This window comes from Moschus berezovskii, chromosome 8 (assembly GCF_049115385.1).
Source record: "Moschus berezovskii isolate FMDL1 chromosome 8, NW_MosBer_1.0, whole genome shotgun sequence".
NCBI lineage: Eukaryota > Metazoa > Chordata > Mammalia > Artiodactyla > Moschidae > Moschus > Moschus berezovskii.
Genome location: NC_142467.1, coordinates 68,993,199 through 69,013,810, shown reverse-complemented (window position 1 = coordinate 69,013,810; position 20,612 = coordinate 68,993,199). Strand labels below are relative to the sequence as shown.

Genomic DNA, 20,612 nt, shown 5'->3' with positions numbered 1-20,612 from the left:
TCTCACTGTTTGAAAATGGGATCCACAGCATCCTTGGGTGGCTCTTCCTCTTGGCCTCATCCTGCCCAGTTCGGCCTCAGTTTCCTCATATGCGGGAGGTGGTGGGGAGGCGGGGCGGCCACCGTGGAACCGGGAGACTCCTGGCCTGACCGCTCTTTGCCCCTCCCCCTCCACAGATTCCTAAGGGTCCTTGCGGAGGGGCTCAAGTGACAAAGCAAGGGAGGGCTCTTGTGGCCTTTTATTATGGAAATTCTCAAACCTACAGAAAGGAGGGAGGCTGTCGCGGGGGCGGGTGCGGGGGGGCGGCCCCACTTCTCCTAGCCCCAGCGTCAGTGGTTCCCGCCCCGCTCTGCCCTCTGGAGAGAGGAGAACCGAAGCGCCTGGAGAAGGCCCCTCGCCAAGGTCGCGCGCGGAGGCCCCAGCTCCGCGGCTGGGCTCGGTGACCTTGGGCGCGTCCTTCCGTTTCGCGGGCCTCAGTTTCCCCTTCTGGGACTCAGCTTGATCGGGTCTCTGAGGTCTGGAGCCGCGTGACCTTGGGCTGTGCCCGACCCGGCGGCCTCAGTTTCCCGGGCGAAGGACCGGGTCGGGGCGCTCCGGGAGTGGGCGCGGGCAGAGGAGGGGCTCCCACCCACGCCCCTCCCCCGCGACCGCGGCTCCGCCCCCCCGCGGCTCCGCCCCGCCCTACCCCCGCCTTCCCCCCTCCCTCGGGCTCCGGCCGGCGGCGGCCGGCGGCGGCTCCGCTCCGCACTGCCCGGCGCCGCCTCGCCATGGACGCGCGCGGGGGCGGCGGGCGGCCCGGGGAGAGCCCGGGCGCGACCCCCGCGCCGGGGCCGCCGCCGCCGCCGCCGCCCGCGGCCCCCCAGCAGCAGCCGCCGCCGCCGCCGCCACCCGCGCCCCCTCCGGGCCCTGGACCGGCTCCCCCTCAGCAGGCTCCCCGGACCGAGGCGGCGCCCCAGGAGGCGGCAGACGAGGGCGGCCCGCGGGCCCGGCTCCGCAGCCGAGACAGCTCTTGCGGCCGCCCGGGCACCCCGGGCGCCGCTAGCACGGCCAAGGGCAGCCCGAACGGCGAGTGCGGGCGCGGCGAGCCGCAGTGCAGCCCCGCGGGGTCCGAGGGCCCGGCGCGGGGTCCCAAGGTGTCGTTCTCGTGCCGCGGGGCAGCCCCGGGGCCCGGGCCGGGCTCGGGTGCCGGGCCCGGGCAGGCGGACGAGGCGGGCAGTGAGGAGGCGGGCCCGGCGGGGGAGTCGCGCGGCAGCCAGGCCAGCTTCATGCAGCGCCAGTTCGGCGCGCTCCTGCAGCCGGGTGTCAACAAGTTCTCGTTGCGGATGTTCGGCAGTCAGAAGGCCGTGGAGCGCGAGCAGGAGCGCGTCAAGTCAGCGGGGGCCTGGATCATCCACCCTTACAGCGACTTCAGGTACTGTCGCTCGGAGGGCCAGCTAGCCCGCTCGGAGGTGCACAGCGAGCGGACGCGCGCGGAGGCCGTCCTGGGAGCTCTTCGGGAAGGGCGGGGCGGGGCGCCCCACGGGTGACCTCGGGGCCCCCTCAGTGACCTCGGGTGAGTCCGGGACCCGCCCCAGAAGGACCTGGGCGCCCAAGGCGCCGCCCTTGGAGGGGCGCTGGGAGATGCACGCAGGCTCGTGCCGTGACCCTGGCGCGCCCCCTCCCACGCAACCTAACATTCCCCGCCCTTCGAGTGGGCGCACGTCATGGGCCGCAGGACCAGGGTCTGAGCGCAGAGGGGCGGAGAGGACGAATAGAGGGGAACGTGGGCGCCAGAGAGGCGGAGGAGCGGAAGGAAGGAGGAAGGAAGGGCGCCCGGGAAGGACGCGCCCCGTAGAGGCTGGCGGAGAAAGGGTTAAGCGGACACGCCGGATCCCACTGTCTCCACCTGCGCCCCACGCCGCAGGGAGGCGCGTCCCGGGTCCCTGGGCCTGGGTGTTGAGCGAGGAGTGGGTGCTGAGCGTGCTGGGATCCCGCGGCTGTGTATTCTCTGAGCCTCATCAGCTCTGGCGGCCGGGTGGCGTGCCCAGGTGTCAGTGGTTGGGATGTCGATGTGGATTCAATCGGCTGGTGGGTGAAAAGGCTCAGAGCAAGGCCGGAGCAGGGTCATGCCGCGTTTGTTTGCAGTTCCGTTCCTGGGCGTGCGCTGTGTGGCCTGCGAGTGAGAACGATGCCTGTCACTGCAGTCCGTGTGTGTGATCAAGAGCATGTGACTGCGGGGGGCGGGGGTCCTGGGGGCGCGGGCCGAGCGCTCTGGGGGGTGTGTCTGCACGGCAGATCGCGGCTGTACGTTGGGGAGAGATGGTGTGTGTGTGTGTGTGTGTGTGTGTGTGTGTGAGGTGAGGTGTCCATGACTAGAGTGTGTGAGCTAGGGTGCACAGGGTTTGTGTGCCCCTCCACTCGCCTACTGACTGTAGCTCCCAGGGCGGACGCGGTTTCAGCACCACGGACAGCAGTCCGGAGGCCTACGGGTCCTCTCCCCCCGCGGGTCTCCGGTCTCCCCTCCTCTGAAGTCGGAGGTCTTTTGCTCCTGGACCCCCAGAGCTAGGGAAGGGGGCTGCGGGACTCTCCCTTTCTCTGGTCGGCTGGGGAAACGGAGGCCCAGGGACATAAGTCAGGGTCAGAGGCTGGAGGAAAGTTCATGATTTCAGCTCCTCACCCTTCAGACCCTCCTGGGAGGTGAGTGAAACCTTGACTAAAGGTTTGGGTTTAGGGAGAGGCCAGGGGCAGAGGTCCCAGGGTCACGTCCTGATTGGAGGTGGGGGGCTCTGGATGGTCCCTACCTGCCTGGGGGCTTTGCATCCTTCTGTAGATTGTTCTGGTCTGTGAAATGGGGATGGACTTGACTTCCAGGGCTCTCTGGCCCACCTGGTCCTGCTATGAACCAGGAGCTAACACCAGCTGGCTGGAATGGGATATGGGAGACATGTGGGCAGTGGGAAGTAGCTGCAGAAAGTAGTCATTCCCCTGTCCCCTCCAGTACGTCTGTTTGCAGCTTCCCCAGGGCAGTGGGTGCCCCTGAGCTTCTTCTCAGCTACAGAAAGGATGGTGGTGCTGGGAGAAGGAGCTGGATGTCCCCATCCTTCTGCCTGTCCCGCACAGTCATTCGTGTGTCCCTGGGCAGATACATTGTAAACTGGGGGTGATCAATGGGGTGGGGGCGAGGGAGGGGGCATGTGTGGCCTGTAGCTGGAACAAGGTAAGCCAGTCAAGGTAAAAACCCTAAGATCCTACCAAGTTGGAGTGCAGCTATCCCAAATTTACACACCAGGAGAGGGGCACAAAGAGGTAAATTCACTTGCCCAAAGCCACACAGCTAGTCCCAAGCCAGGCAGAGTGGGGATTCATGCCTGGGGAGGCTGGCCTCTGAATCCGTACTTTGGATTGTCAGGCAAGCTGGTCTCTGGCCATGTCCTGTCCAGGCCAAGAAGAAACAAGAATAAAAAAGGCGTCCTGTGTCCATGGGTGTGTGTTAGTTTTAAGAACCATTCATGGAGCAGCAGGGAGGATCCTTGGGTCTGTTTGTCCACACTTGGCTCTGTCTGTGCTCATGACCTGATGGTGCAGACACTGTCTCCGCTGGCACCCAGGTGAGCCTTGGACACGACTGAGAAGGGAAATGAGGCCAAGAGGCCAAGGCTTCCACACCAGCCCCAGGACCAATTCCTTGAGCAACAACTTTGTTCAGGTTGACCCAGCACCTGTCTGGCGTGGACAACAGGACAATTCACGTTTGATGAGCTGGAACAGCTGCAGCCACGCCTCACTCCAAAGACCACGAGGGCTTCCAGGGAGGGGGAGTGTCTGCAGAGGCCTCGGGGAGGAGGGTTCTTGAGGAAGGTGACCAGACCGAGGCTGGGAGAGAGGAGTACAAAGTCTGGACCAAGCTGCGGAGGGGCTGGGGAAGTCTGCAGTGAGGCCTGCAGCCCCTGTGTGTAGCCTGGAGCCCTTCCCAGGCTTCCCTGCCTCAGTTTCCCCCAATTCAACATGTACCCCACTTCTCTTGATCCGACTTGTGTCTGCACCACCTGTGCACTCGGAAGCAGCCTTTTCCCCCTTGATATGCTTACCTGCCTCTGTCACACACTACCCCACCATGGTTTCCTGGGGCCTGGCATGCGGGGGTCCCAGAATGATTTGGGGATCCTGCTGAGGGGCCCATGTGGGTGCCAGGTGAGGCCATGAGTCGGGTCATGAGCCCCATTTCTTGGCAGCTTAGGACCAGCCCCAACCCTTTCTGAGCGTGTCTTCACTTTTTCATGGGGCTGTGGGTAACACTAGAGCTGGCGCCTGGATGCAGATGTTCTATGTGGGTCTGTGGGGTGGGGGAGGGGAGAAGCATGTTCCAGGGACAACAGGAAGCTCTCCCATTCTGGACCATCCACTCCTTCTGCTACTTTCTTCACCTCCTCGGATGGTGGTCACTTGGGGATCAAGGCAGCTCTGGTTGAGTGGGGGCCTGGGCATATCTGGGATGGGGGGCCAGTGGCCTTATCTCCCCAGAAAGAGTATAGGCGGTGGCTTCCCAGGGCCTTTCATCCTGTTTCCAAGTCTGTAAGCGCCTCTGAGTTCTGACCTGAGTCTCTCCTGCTGCTCAATGTTCCCAAATTGTGTGCCACCAGAAGGCCTGGTTTTGCAGGGAAAAGAGAAGTGGGTCCCTTTCCTGGCCCTCAGCAGAGTTCAGACAAAGCCAGGTCCTGTGGATGCTGGCCTGTGTCTGTGTGACACCCTAGGGGACCCCAAGAGCCTGGGGTGGTAGAGGGCTGGCCTGAAGATCCGACTGGACTAGAGGCCTTCTCCTGCCCCAGATGGCCCTATGGATCAGCGGGAGATCAGGATGCATCAGCTCATGAGAATAAGCCCTGAATTATCCCAGGGGTGGTGGGGGTGGGGTGGAGTGGGGAGGGAAGGCAAGACAGGAACAGGGCCCAGAGCTTCCCTGGTTCTGAATCCAGCGCTCAGAGTCGGGGGCAGTGGACATACCCATTTCCCAGGTGGAAGAGTTGTGGCCCAGGCCCACAGCAGGGAGGAAAGGAGCTCCATTGTCCCTCTAGGGGGTCAGGGGCCCCTCGTCACTCTGCGGGGTTCCTGCCTGAAGTTGGAGCTTCTGGTCCTTGAATTCCCTGCTTTAGATTGTCACACACCTATGCCCCTGTGTCCACATCCAGGGCCTGGGCATGACCTGAGGGCTCAGGGGGAATGCTGGGAGAGTTCACTTTATATAAAGTAGCTTCCTCAGCTACCCACTTGCTCAGGAAAGACCCTGCTTCACTTCCCCCAAATGCAGCAAGCAAAGGCCACCCCACCTCCTCCCTGGACACCACCTTCCACCCCTTCCTGACCTTCTGGCTGTCAGCAGGGATGTTTGTCCTTCTCACTTTAAACTCACTCTGGCCATGGCCCCCACAGCCTCACAGAGCCCGGCTCCCGCACTTCTCATCCCTTTTCACCTCCGTTTATGCCCCTGCTGGAGCCCCAGGCCTTCCAGCTGCCCAAAAGGCAAACTCCATGCTGGCTGTTCCCTGGGCCCAGGGTATAGCGCTCGCCTAGCGACCCTTCTCCATCTTCTGCCCACATGCCACTTCCTCCGAGAAGCCCTCCTGATTCATCCTAGCTAAAGCAGCCCCTCTGAAGCATCCCAGCCATTTTTCTGTCTGTGTGAAACGTCCAGCTCCCCACCTAGGCTGGGGCCCTGAGGGAGTGCCAGGTTTGTCTGGTTCCCCTGGCCTGGCACCCAGTTGACTCCACAGTCTGCCCTGTCTTGGGATCACCCAGGAATCCTCCCCCGGGGAGTCTCCCTTTCAGATCACTGACACCTGCCTGGGATCTGTAACTCATGTCCAAGGGCTCAGGCCCTAATCCTTCACCCCACCCCCACCATCCCTCCAGGCTCATCCTTAATTGCAGACCTCCAGCCCCTAATCCCCTGGGATTTGCCTGATCTGATCCATAATTCCTAGACTGCCTCCTGCCCAGTTCTTGGTTCTCCAGCCCGGAATGGGGAGCTGCTGCCCTTGTTCACCGTGTCCCTGGCCAGCAGCTTCAGGCTCCTGGGACGCCCCTGCTGGACCCTTGCCTGGTCCTGCCCTGCCCTGTCCTGGAAGCACAGGCTGCTTGTCCAGTTTCCGGAGTTGAAGGGAGGGGCCTGGAGCACTGGAGATAGGAGGGTGATCATGTGGTCCCCAGCTCTGGTCCTGAGGTCTGACTGCCTGGCTTCTGTCACTTAACCATTTCCAGCCTTGGTTTCTCCATCGGCACAGAGAAAGGCTGGGCAGCTGTTGGAGCAGGTGCTGGGCTCCAGGTGGGCCCCACTGACATCAGAACCATGTGGCTGTGGCACCTGGGAGAGGGTTCCAAGTGCTCCTGTTTACAGAGTGCTGGGGTCATTGTGCTGAGCCCCCCACTTCCTGCCCGGGAGCCCTGGCCTCACTGTCTTTCAGGGCCCAGTTCCTATCTGGGCACAGGTGGGAACCAGGGTCTGAATGTTTTCTCATGGGGTCTGTTTGTTCAGGAGGACTTCTCAATACAGGATTTAATTACCGTCCCCAAAGACCCTGGGTAACTGAGGTAGCTGTGACCCTGGCCCCTGAAGCCCTGACCTTGTCCTGGGAGTTCTTAGGGTCCTGGGGGGTTCCCTGGGTCCCAGTAGGAGGGGTATTTGGGTCCCGGGGAGTCTCTGGGTCCTGGGGGATGTTTCTGGGTCTCACGGGTCTCTGAGTCCTGGGGATACTGGGAGGTATCTGGGTCCTGGGGAGTCTCTGGGTCCTGGGGGCGTCTGTGAGTCCTGGGGGGAACATCTCTGGGTCATGGAGGGCATCTCTGGGTCCTTGGAGGTCTCTGAGATGGCCTGCTGTGGGAGGGGCTGCCGGAATTGGGCAGATAACACATGGAGGCTCGGAGGAGAGTGATCAGCTCTGGGGCTGCACAGCCCAAGGGAACAGGCAGGCCCAGGAGAGGTGGGGGTGCAGGGGAGGGGAACCTGGAACCTCTACCCCTGGCCTCAGTCCCCTCCTCCTGCCCACCTCCAGGAGGACCACGTTGGCTGGAGGGGATAAGGCTGAGACCCTGGGCAGCCAGGGATAGTTCCTAGTGACCAAGGGGCACTGGCCAGGGCTCAGGCCTGCAGGTGGAGTTCCTGGCAGTGTGGGCAGTGGACAGGACAGGCCCAGGGGTGGCAGGCTGGCTCTCAGGTCTCTGGCCCCGCATCCCAAGGCTAGGCCACCTCTCTGGTCTGTCAGTGGGGAAGTGTGGTGTCTGCCCACACATGCCCCCCTATCCACACCCTAACCCCAGAACAAAAGGAGAGAATGTCTGTGATGTGTCACCTGGGGAGGGGAAGCACTTGTGCTTCTGGCCATTTAGACTTCCTGCCCCACCCTGGTGATTTCTATGCCCCCCAATTTAGACTGTTTCTAACCCCCTCTCATGGGTTTCTGGGCTCTCTGGAGGTTTCTTCTCCACTGGCCTTCAGTTACTCTTTCCTGCTTGCTTTGTCCTCAGGCATAAGCCCTTCAACCCCAAAACTGGGGCTGGGGGAGAAGGTCTCCATCCAGAAAGCAGGGGGTTAGGAGCTTTGCTGTGGACATGCTGGGGGTGGAGGTGGGGAGCAGGCAGGTGAGGCCCCTCAGTCAGGTTGGGGCTGGGGTCCTAGGGGTCTCAAGGATGAGTAGATGATGCAGATCAGAGGTCTGAGCCCTACATCTGGTCTAGATTCATGTGGAGAAGGCCTTGAACTTGGAGCAGTCCCTTGTTCTGCCCTTATCACTCACCCCAGATCATGTCGACACTTTCATCTCTAAAGGTCTCCATCCATCTCCACCCCAAGGTGGGTTTCCCAGATGGAGTCCCCATAGCCACTGGGAGAAGCTCTCAGCATGTGTGGGTGGACAGGGCCGGGTGACCCTCAAAGCCCGCCTTTCCCTGGGCTCCTCCCGGACAGATAGAAGAGACTGAGGTTCCCAGGGGCTGGAGGGACTTGCCAAGGTCACACATGCCAGTGGGCAGGAGCCCAGACCTGGCTGTTGTCACCACTGTCTTGGACTTTGGGTCCTTTCCAGGCTTGGCTCTCGCATACCAGGCTGCTGTGAACATCTTGCTACAAATCACTTTTTAATTTTTTTCTCTTCCTCTTGGATGATTTCCTTGGGATCAGTTCCCCGAAGTGGAAGGCCTGGGTTACTGGGCAGGTGAGGTGCTATAGCTCTTCCTTAACAGGGCTGCTCCCAAGACAGCTGACCCACAGCATCTCCCAAATCAGGGTGCTCACTGTAGTCAGGTCAGCACTGGTGTTTACAGCTTTCTGTTAGTTTGTGCTAATTTGGGAGAGTCCCTCCAGACCCTGGGAACCTCAGTCTCTTCATATGTCCATCTGGGGGAGGCCCAGGAAGTAGCAGGCTTTGAGGGTCCCCCAGCCCTGTCCTGCCTGCACATGCTAGAACCTTCTCCAAGAGGACGTGGGGACTCTGGCCATGATGGGGAGGGCGCCTGGCCTACCAGAGAGTGCAGGATACCCACCTCAGGGTGGGCGTCTCTCCCTGCACTGTGAGAGGCAAAATCAAAGGACTCTCTCCCTGCACTGTGAGAGGCAAAATCAAACAAAGGACTCTGTTCCGAATTTTAGACCATCCTTTGTCTGAATCTTGACAGGGAGTGTGGCCTCAGACCCCATTCTGGGCATCCCTTCATCACTAAGACCTTGATCCTTGGTGTTCTCTTTGTATACATGTGTTAACATAAACACAACACAGCATTTGGCCTTTAAAAGCATACAGTCAAGTGACATTAAGTACGTTCACAATGTTGTGCAACCACCACCTTTTTTCCTTGCCAGAACGTTTTCATCTTCCCAAACAGAAACTCCCCAGCCTCTGACAACCAGGAGCCCACTCTCTGTGTCTGTCGATCGGCCTGTTCTGGACGTTTCCAATCAGTGGAATCACACCCTGTGTCCCTCTGCGTCTGCTTCCCTCACTGAGCATTGTGTTCTCAGGGTCCATCCACGTGGTAGCGAGTATCGGGGCTACTCCCCTTTTTGTGGCTGAGTGATGCTCCCATGTGTGGAGGGGCCACATTATGTTTATATGTTCATCCACTGATGGATGCGTGGATTTTTTCCAATTCTGGCCAGTGTCAGTCGTGCCATGGTGGACACTGGTGTACAAGAGTCTGTTTGAATACCTGCTTTTCATGCCTTGAGTGTAGGTTCAGGACCCACGTGGAACTGCCAAGCCACATGGTAACTTTAACCTTCTGCAGCGCCAGACAGTTTTGCCTCAAGTAGTTTTGATTCCTGTTTGCTGGATTGCTGCAGCGCTGGGCATCTTTCCATGTGGCCTTTGCTGCGTCCATCTGTCCTCATGGGTAAATGTTGAACTCAGGACATGGTGCCCGGCTGTTGATAGATTTATTCCTCAAATGACAGGCCGTTTCGCGAGAGCATAGCATTCCCAGCTGGAATTCTGGAATTGACCTCGGGCACACGTTATCAGTCCTGGGTGTGTGTGTCTGGCAGTGGAAGCAACCAGTCATCCCATTTTCAGGCATTTTTATCACATGAAACATCCAAGCCTGGCCAAGTTGGGTCACTCAGGTTCCTCTGTTGCCTGGCTCTATGCTCTGCCTGCTGGGCTTCCTCTTCCTTTCTCCCTGCCCCTGGGCACCCCAGCCTCTGCCCTGTCTCCAGTGCCCCCACCCCCGCCCCGAGCGCTTTCAGAAATGGAGGGATACCCAGTACCTTCCAGTGCCCCATGGGGAAACCCAGCAGAGGTGGGGGTCCTACACTCTGGCACCCATCCCATTCCTGCAGCCACCGCCCAACCACCCAGCACTCCTGGAGCCAATCCCCACCCCACCCCTCCAGTTTCTCCCTTGTCTCCTCCCTCCCTGCTCAGCCTTACTTCCTTTGGCATGCCAACCTTGTGCCAGGCACATTGGACCTTTTTGGTCCTGGGAAACATTTAGTCAGTTTTTGAGTGGCTATTCTAGGTCTCTGACTTCTTCAAAGAAAGACGGTCAGGCTGGGCCTGTGAGAGGAACCAGGTTGGAGGAGTCCAGGCAACAGTAGAGTGCAATCTGGGATGTGGGAGGACTTCCTGGAGGCAAGGTCCACACTAGCCCTGCGTGCTAAGTCGCTTCAGTCACTTCTGACTCTTTGCGACCCCATGGACTATAATCCTCCAGGCTCCTCCATCCATGGGATTCTCCAGGCAAGAATACTGCCCTCCTTCAGGGGATCTTCCCAATCCAGGGATTGAACCAGTGTCTCTTACATCCCCTGCATTGGCAGGAAGGTTCTTTACCACTAGCACCATCTGGGAAGCCCTCACCAGCTGACCCAGGGTGGGGGCAAATTGTCAGCTTCGCCCGAATATGCCAGTTCTGGGCTGGTCCTCAGTGGCGCCAGGCAGAAGCACTCAGAGGAGGGCCCCACACAAAGGCAGAGCCGTGACCCGCTGCGCCTCGCCTCCAGGTTCTACTGGGACTTCACCATGCTGCTCTTCATGGTGGGAAACCTCATCATCATTCCCGTGGGCATCACCTTCTTCAAGGACGAGACCACAGCCCCGTGGATTGTGTTCAACGTTGTCTCGGACACTTTCTTCCTCATGGACCTGGTGCTGAACTTCCGCACGGGCATCGTGATCGAGGACAACACGGAGATCATCCTGGACCCCGAGAAGATCAAGAAGAAGTACCTGCGCACGTGGTTCGTGGTGGACTTCGTATCCTCCATCCCCGTGGACTACATCTTCCTCATCGTGGAGAAAGGCATCGACTCTGAGGTCTACAAGACGGCCCGCGCTCTGCGCATCGTGCGCTTCACCAAGATCCTCAGCCTGCTGCGCCTGCTCCGCCTGTCGCGCCTCATCCGCTACATCCATCAGTGGGAGGAGGTGCGTGGCTGCGAGTGGGCGCAGGGGCGGGGCCACGGCCGTGGGCGGGGTCTTGCGGGGCTGGTGGGCAGGGGCTGTGGGGCTGGGGTCAGTGGGGTCGTAGTGGGCTGGAACTGGGCTGGGATGTAGGGGCAGGGTCGTGATGGTCGAGGGGGTGGTGATGGGTGAGGATGGGACCAGGCGATGGCTGCAGGAGGCACCGGGAACAAAAAGGCCGGGCCATGATGGGAGACCCTTGGCGGGCGGTGCTGCAGGGTCCAGGGGCGTACTACAATGAGAAGACAGGCGTGATTGGACACGCAGGAGTAGCGGTGTCACTGAGTTCACTGGGCGGAGTTACAGGAGCTGCGGAGGCCCCTCCCCACCCCCGGAAACTTAGGGGCGGAACCTGGGCGGATTTGGGGCGGGGAGCTAGGGGTGTGGTCACAGGAGCCCCTACCTGCTGGGGAGTGGGGTCACAGGGAGCACTGCATGAATCCTTGACACATCTGCAGCCCTTCCTTCGTTCTGCCCTGTGAGGGGCAGACTCCACAGCCCTGTTGGCAGTGGGGAAATTGAGGCCCCAAGAAGTGAAGTCATGACCCTCTCTCCCAAGTTCAGACCCACTTCTGGACTCAGTGTGACCTGACTTCTGCAGCCCGTGCCACCACACGGGCTCAGTCACCAGCACTTTCCAGGATGGCGACAAGGCTGCCAGGGGGGAAGTGAGTGGGGACTGGGTCGCTGGAAGAGGCAGTGGTCCTGAGAGGATAGTGGGTGGCCAGCCAGGCAGAGATTTGGTGCCTGGGTGGCAGGCTGGTAAGGAGCCACGTTCTCTAGTCTAGGGCACTTGAAAGGCCTACAGGGAGTGGGGGCTACGAGGAGATAAGGGCTGCCCCTCAAGGGGAATGGGACCCGAGAGGGACTGTGTCTTCCCACTGCTGGGGCATGAGTAACCATGGGTCTGCCGGATGTTCACGTGAGCTGCCCTGCCTCACCCCCAGATCTTCCACATGACCTACGACCTGGCGAGCGCGGTCATGCGCATCTGCAACCTTATCAGCATGATGCTGCTCCTCTGCCACTGGGATGGCTGCCTGCAGTTCCTGGTGCCCATGCTTCAGGACTTCCCACGCAACTGCTGGGTCTCCATCAACGGCATGGTGGTGAGCCCCGTGCCCATGTCCCTCTTGCATGCCTGGAGCGCAGGGCACCTGAAAGCCCCTCTGGTGGTGAGCGCTCCTCTGGGCTGCTGTCCCAGTTGGAGCCTGCAGGTCCGGACTATGGAGATCTTTTGCCGTTTGAGGGCAGTAGAGCTGCTTTTGACCCCTTGCCCCTCTAGAAATCACGTCATCTGCTTATTGTGTTTTGTGATCCATTCCACTCTTTTATTTGCACGCATGTGTGTGCATGCTGTTGCTTAGTCATGTCTCTTTTTGACCCCCTGGAGTGCAGCCCACCAGGCTCCTCTGTCCATGGGATTCTCCAGGCAAGAATACTGGAATGGGTTGCCATTTCCTCAAGGGGATTTTCCGAACCCAGGGATCAAACCCGCATCTCCTGCATTGGCAGGTGGACTCTTTCCCACTGAGCCACCTGGGAAGCCCATTTTATTTGCACCCATGTGTTTAAATGACAATTTTATCATAGTCCTCAGATGGGAAAGTGGTATCATCGGTCTTGAGAAGTAATAAATTGGGAGATTCAGGAGCACCTTTACTTTCTGGCTGAGACTGACTGTTAACAAGCCTTTCTCCCGCTGGGGTGCGTTTGGGGCACAGGGTAGGTGGGCATTGATGGATGGGAGCAGTGGAGGGAAAACCCTTGGGCGCCCGGCCCAGCGCCTGGCACAGCTGCCCGACTGAGGCAGCTCATTGTCTGGCCGGACACCCAGGCATGTGGTCCTGTTTCCTGAACGGGGCCCGCTGCCCCTCCCCTAGCTGGTTCAACTGAGGACTGGGGGTGGTGGTGGGTTTCTTCCTGGTTCTGTCTGATGCCTCTTCCACCCTGCCCCTCTGATCACAATTTCGGTGTCCCCAGCTCGCTGTCCCCAGGACTTCCCCATTCTTTGGCCTCAAAGACACTCATCAGAGGTTGTGAAGTGGTGAGGGCTCTTGAACACCCAGGGCTGGACTCTAGCTGCTCAGAGCCTGTTTCCCCAGGAATGAAGTGGGGAGGTGGCTTCAGGCCCGGCCCTCTGCTGAGTTGCTGTAACGTGTGTGCACATCATGTCAACTGCCTGAATCTCGTTTCCCTTGGTTGACTCTGGACACAGGGAGCTGGATGCCTGGGGGTGGGCAGGCAGGGCCCTGGGAAGGATGGGGTGTAGAGGGGCTCCCTGGGGACCGAGAGGCTCCCTGGGGACTGCGAGCCCCTGCCCACCACCCACCCTTGGACTTGCAGAACCACTCGTGGAGCGAGCTCTACTCCTTCGCGCTGTTCAAGGCCATGAGCCACATGCTGTGCATCGGGTACGGGCGGCAGGCGCCAGAGAGCATGACGGACATCTGGCTGACCATGCTGAGCATGATCGTGGGTGCCACCTGCTACGCCATGTTCATTGGCCACGCCACCGCCCTCATCCAGTCGCTGGACTCCTCGAGGCGGCAGTACCAGGAAAAGGTCTGAGGGGGGAGGAATCCCTGGGGTCCACCCCACCTCCCTCCAGCTCCATGCGTCGTGCTCAGGATGGAGGCCAGAGGGGTAAAGAGGATGGTGACCTCAGAAAGGCCTGTGGCTGTGATCAGGACTGGACTTCCCCCCTCGGTGGGGAAGCAGCTCACAGAAGGACAGTGAGAAAGCTCAGGGCCCTGAGGAAGAAGTCTAGAGGGGACACAGGGGCCGATGAAAGGGAAAGGGGCAGAAGAGGTCTAAAAAGGATAGGGTCAGGAGACCCCTTGGGGAGGCATGTCTCTGGGCTGTCCCAGGAGGGGTGGGGGTGCTGGGGTTGCTCAAGGACACAAGGGAGGCCTCTGGGAAGCAAGGATGTCCTGGGACTTGGCCTCCCTGGGGCCAGTCCAATGTGGCCCCATAGGCCAGCCCTTCCTGGAGGTCAGCTTCAGTCTTCTGCCTCAGTTTCCCCTCCCTCAGGCCAAGGGTGGCCCAGTTCCCCAAACCCTGCCCCATTGTCCCTGTACTGCTACCCCAGGGCTGGCCTTGGCCCAGCAGCTGCTGCACCCCCAGCAGTCAGGTCGGCCGGGTCAGCTGGGCCTGGTGCCAGGCGCCCCGGCTGTCCGGAAGCCACCAGCCTCCCACCCAAACACGAGCTGGTGCCGCCACCCGCCCGCCGTCACGGGTTCCGCTGAGCTCAGGACAGCTGTGGCTGGGCGGGGCTAGGGCGGAAGCGGGGCCCGAGCTCCCCTGGGGGTGCCACCCTGGGGACAGTAGGGCCTGGCACCCCTGACTGGTGCCCTTGCCCCCAGCCCTGTTCAGGAGGGACTGGGCTGACGATTCCTAAAAAGATCATTGAGGAGGGGGCCACCAAAGGGTCGGGGGCAGTGGGAGGGGTTGCCAGAAGATATATGGGACACAGCAGTTAACTTTTACTGCCAGGGTTAAACTTATCGGGGGCATTTTAGTCGTTCATGGGAAATTCAGATGCCCTGAGTGTCCCATATTGTCGTGATCATAAGCCGAGGCCCGCTCAGGCTGGGGCTCTGGAGCGGACGCTGCTGACCCGGGCCCCCCGTCCTGTTACAGTACAAGCAGGTGGAGCAGTACATGTCCTTCCACAAGCTGCCAGCCGACTTCCGCCAGAAGATCCACGACTACTACGAGCACCGCTACCAGGGCAAGATGTTCGATGAGGACAGCATCCTGGGAGAGCTCAACGGGCCCCTGAGGGAGGTAGGGGGTTCTGAGACGTGAGCTCCTGGTGATCTGCATTTGATCTTTACTTAGACATTGACATCAAGTTAAACTGGCAAAACTGGATAGAGGCAGAAAATACCCATCTTCTGTCCTGTCCCTCCACCGGGTTCCTCCGGCTCTCCATCCGTTTCTTACAAAACCAGGGATGCCTGTGGGTCTTCAGGTGTCCGCACTCCCAGCGCCCCCTCTCTCAGCCCCTCCTCCACATGGAGGGAGGAGCCTGTGGCACCCAGAGGAGGCAAGGGAGGGGCGCACCCTTCCATCCCTCCAAGAGTGACACGAGGGACGAGGGACGAGGGACGCCCTGGGAGATGGTTTCCAAATGCTCAGTGAGAGGTGTGCCCCAGGGAGCTACACTCAGGTACATTCTCTTATTTTGGGAGAGTTTCCCTGTGATCAAGGGCTTGTTTATTTGTGTTTCTCTTTCTGTGAATTGTCCATAACTTTTGTTTTCCTTCGAAACTTTTGGCCTTTTTAAGAAAATTTTATTTTTAATTGAAGTATAGTTGATCCTCTGGGAAGATCCCCTGGAGGAGGGCACAGCAACCCACTCCAGTATACTTGCCTAGAGAATCCCATGGACAGAGGAGCCTGGTGGGCTACAGTCCATGGGGCCGCTGAGTCGGACACGACTGAAGCAACTTAGCACAGCACATGGTTGATTTATAATGTTGTGTCAGTTTCTGGTGTACAGCAAAGTGACTCATCTATCTATACACTTTTATAGATTCTTTTCCATTATGGTTTATTACAGGTTGTTAAGAGCTTTCTGTGCTACATAGTAGGACCTTATCTATTTTACATATAGTATCTGCTAATCCCAAACTCTTCAATTACCTACCCCTTTCCTCTCTGGTAACTATGTTTTGTTTTTGGCCAAACCACAAGGCTGCCAGATGGTTCCTCAACTAAGGATCAACCCAAATCTGGGCCCTTGGCAGTGACAGCATTGAGTCCTAGCCACTGGACCTGCCAGGGAATTCCCTAAAAACCTGGAGGACTTTACCTCTTGGTGATGTAAATTTCCACCCCGTGACCATTCGTCTTTTTTAAGATTTTTTTCTGGCGTGGACCATTTTTAGTCATCCTTGAATTTATTACACTATTACTTCTGTTTTACGTTTTGGTTTTCTGGCCACAAGGCGTGTGGGATCTTGGCTCCCTGACCAGGGATTGAACCTGCTGCATCCCTTGCATCAGAAGGTGAAATCTTAACCACTGGACTGCTAGGGAAGTCCCACCCATTTGTCTTTAAACCTTGCTGATTGTGGTTTCTCCCCCATGTGGAATTTTTGTGCTGTATACATCAGGTGCTCTGTGTATGCTTGCTGTGTACATCAGGTATTCCATGTATGCTTGCTGTGTACAGCAGGTGCTCAAACCTGACTGCTGCACACAGGTCTTCAATATCTCCTCTCTGCATAGAGCAGGAATGCAGTACATGCTCGCTCTACAAAGCAGGTACCTAACACCTGCCTGCTATACACCTAGGTTTTAGAGGAATTCTGTGTCTTCTTCCGATATGTATTAGTCTCCTGTTTTGCGTGTGGACCCCTGATGCCATTGGAGTCTGTCCTGGAACATGGTGTGAGGAAGGGTCCGGGCACTCCTGCTGTGGGGCTGCGCCCTCAGACTCGGTGAACCGCCCTTGTCCCTGGTCTGTTTCTGGACTTTACATCTGGCCCACAGCCCTGTCTGCTTTGAGTGCACCAAACCCACAGTTTGTATCACAGGTTTTCAGTGTGTTTTGGTGCCTTGGAGGCTGAGTCCTCTGCTCTTTTTTATTTTTGGCTAAGCTGGGTCTTTGCTGCTACGCAGGCTTTTTCTCTAGTTGTGGTGTGCAGGCTTCTCACTGTGGTGGCTTCTCTTGTTTCGGAGCACAGGCTCTAGGATGTGCAGGCTTCTCATTGCAGTGGCTTGTTTCCTGAACACAGGCTCTAGAGTGTGTGGGCTTCAGTAGTTGCAGCACATGGGCTCAGTAGTTGCGGTTCCCAAGCTCTAGAGCGCAGGCTCAGTAGTTGGGGTCCACCAGCTTAGCTGCTCGATGGCATGTGGGATCTTCCCAGACCAGCGATCCAAGCTGTGGCTCCTGCATTGGCAGGCGGATTCTTAACCAACTGAGTCACCAGGGAAGCCCCCTGCTCTTCTTTGTCATGGGTTTCCTGATTTTTCTGCTCATGTATTCTGAGTGAACTTAACCAGTCCCGATTGTTAAGAAGAGAGCCAGGCAGCATTTCCACAGGCTGTGAACTGTGGCCCTACCCAGGGAGAAAGGGTGTCTCCCACGTCAAAGACAGTGAGCAGTGCTAATGACACAGTGTGTTCATGGCTCTTCTGTGCCTTTAGGGGGTTTTCAGTGCATCTTCATGTAGGTTTGGACATGTCCTGTTAAACTCATGCGGCACCACTTCATGTAGCTCTTTATCTGGATGGATACGGGGTCTTCTCACGCATTGCATCTTCTTTGGGGTGGCTTTGTTTCTACAAAAAGCTGAGTTTTCTCTTTATGGAAAGCATTCCTTATTGAAATGTACCTTAGAGAAAAGTGCCCCTCCTGTCATCAGGGCTCACCTGATGGACTTTCTATCCAGTAAAATCCACATGTAACCCCTACCCAGATCAAACATGGAATCTTCCCATCCCCTGAAGGTTCTCCACCAAAGATAAATGGTACCCTGATTTCTACACCATGCATTCACTTTAAGGCTCTTGGTTTTCACATTGTTTTTAAAAAATCACTTGCTATTTTGACTAACTTCCCTTGTTATAGTTTTCCGTTGACTCTTTTGGGTTTTTCAGGCAGTCCTATTAATAGAAAGAGCAAAGAGATAATTTTACTTTTTCCTTTCCAGTTCTTATAATGCTGGAATGCTTTTCTATGTCTAACAGCATCAACCAGTGTTGCCAACACAAAGTTAAACAGTAGGGAATCTTTCCTTGATCCTGTCCTTGGCAAAACCTCCAGTGACTGCCCATTAAGACGCTGGTCTTTGGGCTAAAGTGTTCAACTGCTTTCACAGATCGAGAGTTTGAGAGGTGCAACCTCCAAAGGGAGGGTAAGATGGGGAAGCCTGACACTGTCCCCCTCCCACCCCCACAGGAGATCGTCAACTTCAACTGCCGGAAGCTGGTGGCCTCCATGCCCCTGTTCGCCAATGCTGACCCCAACTTTGTCACAGCCATGCTGACCAAGCTCAAGTTTGAGGTCTTCCAGCCAGGCGACTACATCATCCGTGAGGGTACCATCGGCAAGAAGATGTACTTTATCCAACACGGCGTGGTCAGTGTGCTTACCAAGGGCAACAAGGAGATGAAGTTGTCTGATGGCTCCTACTTCGGGGGTGAGTGTTGGTGGGGAGCCGGAGGCCAGGGTGATGAACTTAGGGGCACAGGTGCAGCAGGAAGGACCCCAGATTGGGTGAGGGGAGCTGGGGTGCTCCACTGGCTGGAAGGGCCCTGGGGGATGGCCCAGCAGTGAGGCCACCGCCCCTGGCCACACGCAGAGATCTGCCTGCTGACGCGGGGCCGGCGCACAGCGAGTGTGCGGGCCGACACCTACTGCCGTCTCTACTCGCTGAGTGTGGACAACTTCAATGAGGTGCTGGAGGAGTACCCCATGATGCGGCGGGCCTTTGAGACAGTTGCCATTGACCGCCTGGATCGCATTGGTGAGTGGATACAACGGCCAATCTCAGTGGTCGCCCAGCAGGAACAGTCTGGGGTGGTGGTGGTGCTGTGGCCTAGCTGACCCTCAGGGCCCCTTCTCTGGTCCTGGGACCAGATTCCCCAATCCATTTTCTCCCTTGACGAAATACAGCCTGGGTTTCCCAAGGAAGAGGAAATTTCTGCTCAGCAGGCAAGTATTTGAGCACCTGCTGTGTGCCAGAAGGTGACAGTGTGGCCCCTGAGGAGGATGCGGCAGCCACCCTCAGGCTTGTCACAGGAGAAGTGTGGGTGCAGGGAGCTTCCTTGTGATTCCAAGCAGAGACCCAGATGAGCAGGTATTACCAGTAGAAAGACAGAGGGCATGACCTGGGAGTGGACACAGCATGTGCCAAGACCCTGAGGTGGGAAAGGGGCCTGCATTACCGGAGTCAGGGAAGCTGGAGGAGGGAGACTTGAGAGGGGTGGGCAGGCACAAAAGCCCTAGCGGGTGGTAGAGGGAGGCATTTGGACTGTAGATCAGAAGCACTAGGGAGCTATGGATGATTCTAGGCAGGGGAGGACCTGCTCAGGTGTGTATCCTATGAGGCTGTGTGTATACAGGAAGACTCTGGGAGCCTGGCCTGTGTGTGTGTTGGGGGCATGACCTGGGGAACCAGGGAGAGGCAGTGGAGGGGATAATCTCGGAAATGGCTGAGCACTAGCTGAAGACTAGATGCAGGAGTCAGGGAGGCCCTTGGTGCCATGTGTGGGAACAGACACAATGAATGGCTGCAGGACCGCGAGAGGGTGGGAGGGGGAGGAGAGCCAATAGAAAGAGAACTTCCCAGGATACAGAAAAAACACTCAGTATGTTTATAGACAACAAGCACATACAATGTAGCTCTATACAATAGGTGCTTAACATATTTACTATATACAGTAAGTGCTCAATAGCAGCTTGCTACATATACCATAAGCCTTCAGTATCCTGACTGTGTACAGGCAGGAATTCCACATGCTAGATACAAACAAAGGTGCCTGCTTCCTGCTTTCTGTATACAGTAGGTGCACAATTTCAGCTCCTTGTATGCAGCAGATACTGGACGTCTGTTCACGCTGGCTGTACAGTCAGGATCCAATACCTGCTTGCTATGCACACCAGGCACTCGGACACTGGCCTACTGGTTGTAGGAGGCGCCCAGGCATGCCTGCTGTGCAGAGGCGGGCACCTCTGACACCCCCCTGCCCCGCCCCCAGGCAAGAAGAACTCGATCCTGCTACACAAGGTGCAGCACGACCTCAACTCCGGCGTGTTTAACAACCAGGAGAACGCCATCATCCAGGAGATTGTCAAGTATGACCGCGAGATGGTGCAGCAGGCCGAGCTGGGCCAGCGCGTCGGCCTCTTCCCGCCACCACCGCCACCTCCCCAGGGCACCTCAGCCATCGCCACGCTGCAGCAAGCGGTGGCCATGAGCTTCTGCCCACAAGTCGCGCGCCCGCTTGTCGGGCCCCTGGCACTCGGCTCGCCGTGCCTCGTGCGCCGCCTGCCCCCGGGGCCCGCACCCACTGTCGCCACTGCTGCCGCCTCGCCGGGACCCGCCCCTGCAGCCAGTCCCTCCGGCACGCCTGCCAGCCCCAGGGCACCGCGGACCTCGCCCTTTGGGGGCACACCCGGCTCCCCTGCCGCGCCCCGCGCTGGGCCTGCACTACCTGCGCGCCGCCTAAGCCGCGCCTCGCGCCCGCTGTCTGCCTCACAGCCCTCGCTGCCCCATGGCGCACCCGGCCCCGCGGCCACGGCGCGACCGGCCAGCAGCTCCACGCCGCGCCTGGGGCCCGCACCCACCGCCCGGGTCGCGGCACCCAGCCCGGACCGTAGGGACTCAGCCTCGCCCTCACCGGGCACTGCCGGCGGACCCGACCCGCTGGACTCCGCGCGCTCACGCCTTTCGTCCAACTTGTGACCCTCGCGCGCCGCCCCGAAATGGGGCGGGGCCGTCACCCAGACCAAAGCCATGCCATTGCGCAGCCCGGGCCGCCTGCCCCAGAAGCCATAGAGGAGATATAGGTAGTTGTAGTCGGACGGGCAGCCCGGGTCGGTGGGTACAGCCCCCACCGTGCCCCACCCCCCTCATCGCCCTGTGCCCACCCACATAGCCCCTGCCCCCGGCAGCCGCGCACGGGCGAGGGGGCTCCCTTCACCTCGGTGCCTCAGTTCCCCCAACTGTG

General features: G+C 58.6%; 1 protein-coding gene across 1 annotated transcript; it reads left to right on the top strand.

Annotated features, from left to right (window-relative positions):
• Positions 1–767: 767 nt before the first annotated feature.
• On the top strand, positions 768–20,347 carry HCN2 (hyperpolarization activated cyclic nucleotide gated potassium and sodium channel 2). The gene is made up of 8 exons (XM_055430015.1): positions 768–1,411; positions 10,466–10,889; positions 11,873–12,034; positions 13,272–13,490; positions 14,568–14,714; positions 17,839–18,079; positions 18,242–18,406; positions 19,641–20,347. The coding sequence occupies exons 1-8, from the start codon at positions 768–770 to the stop codon at positions 20,345–20,347; spliced, it is 2,709 nt and encodes a 902-aa protein (XP_055285990.1).
• Positions 20,348–20,612: the final 265 nt, after the last annotated feature.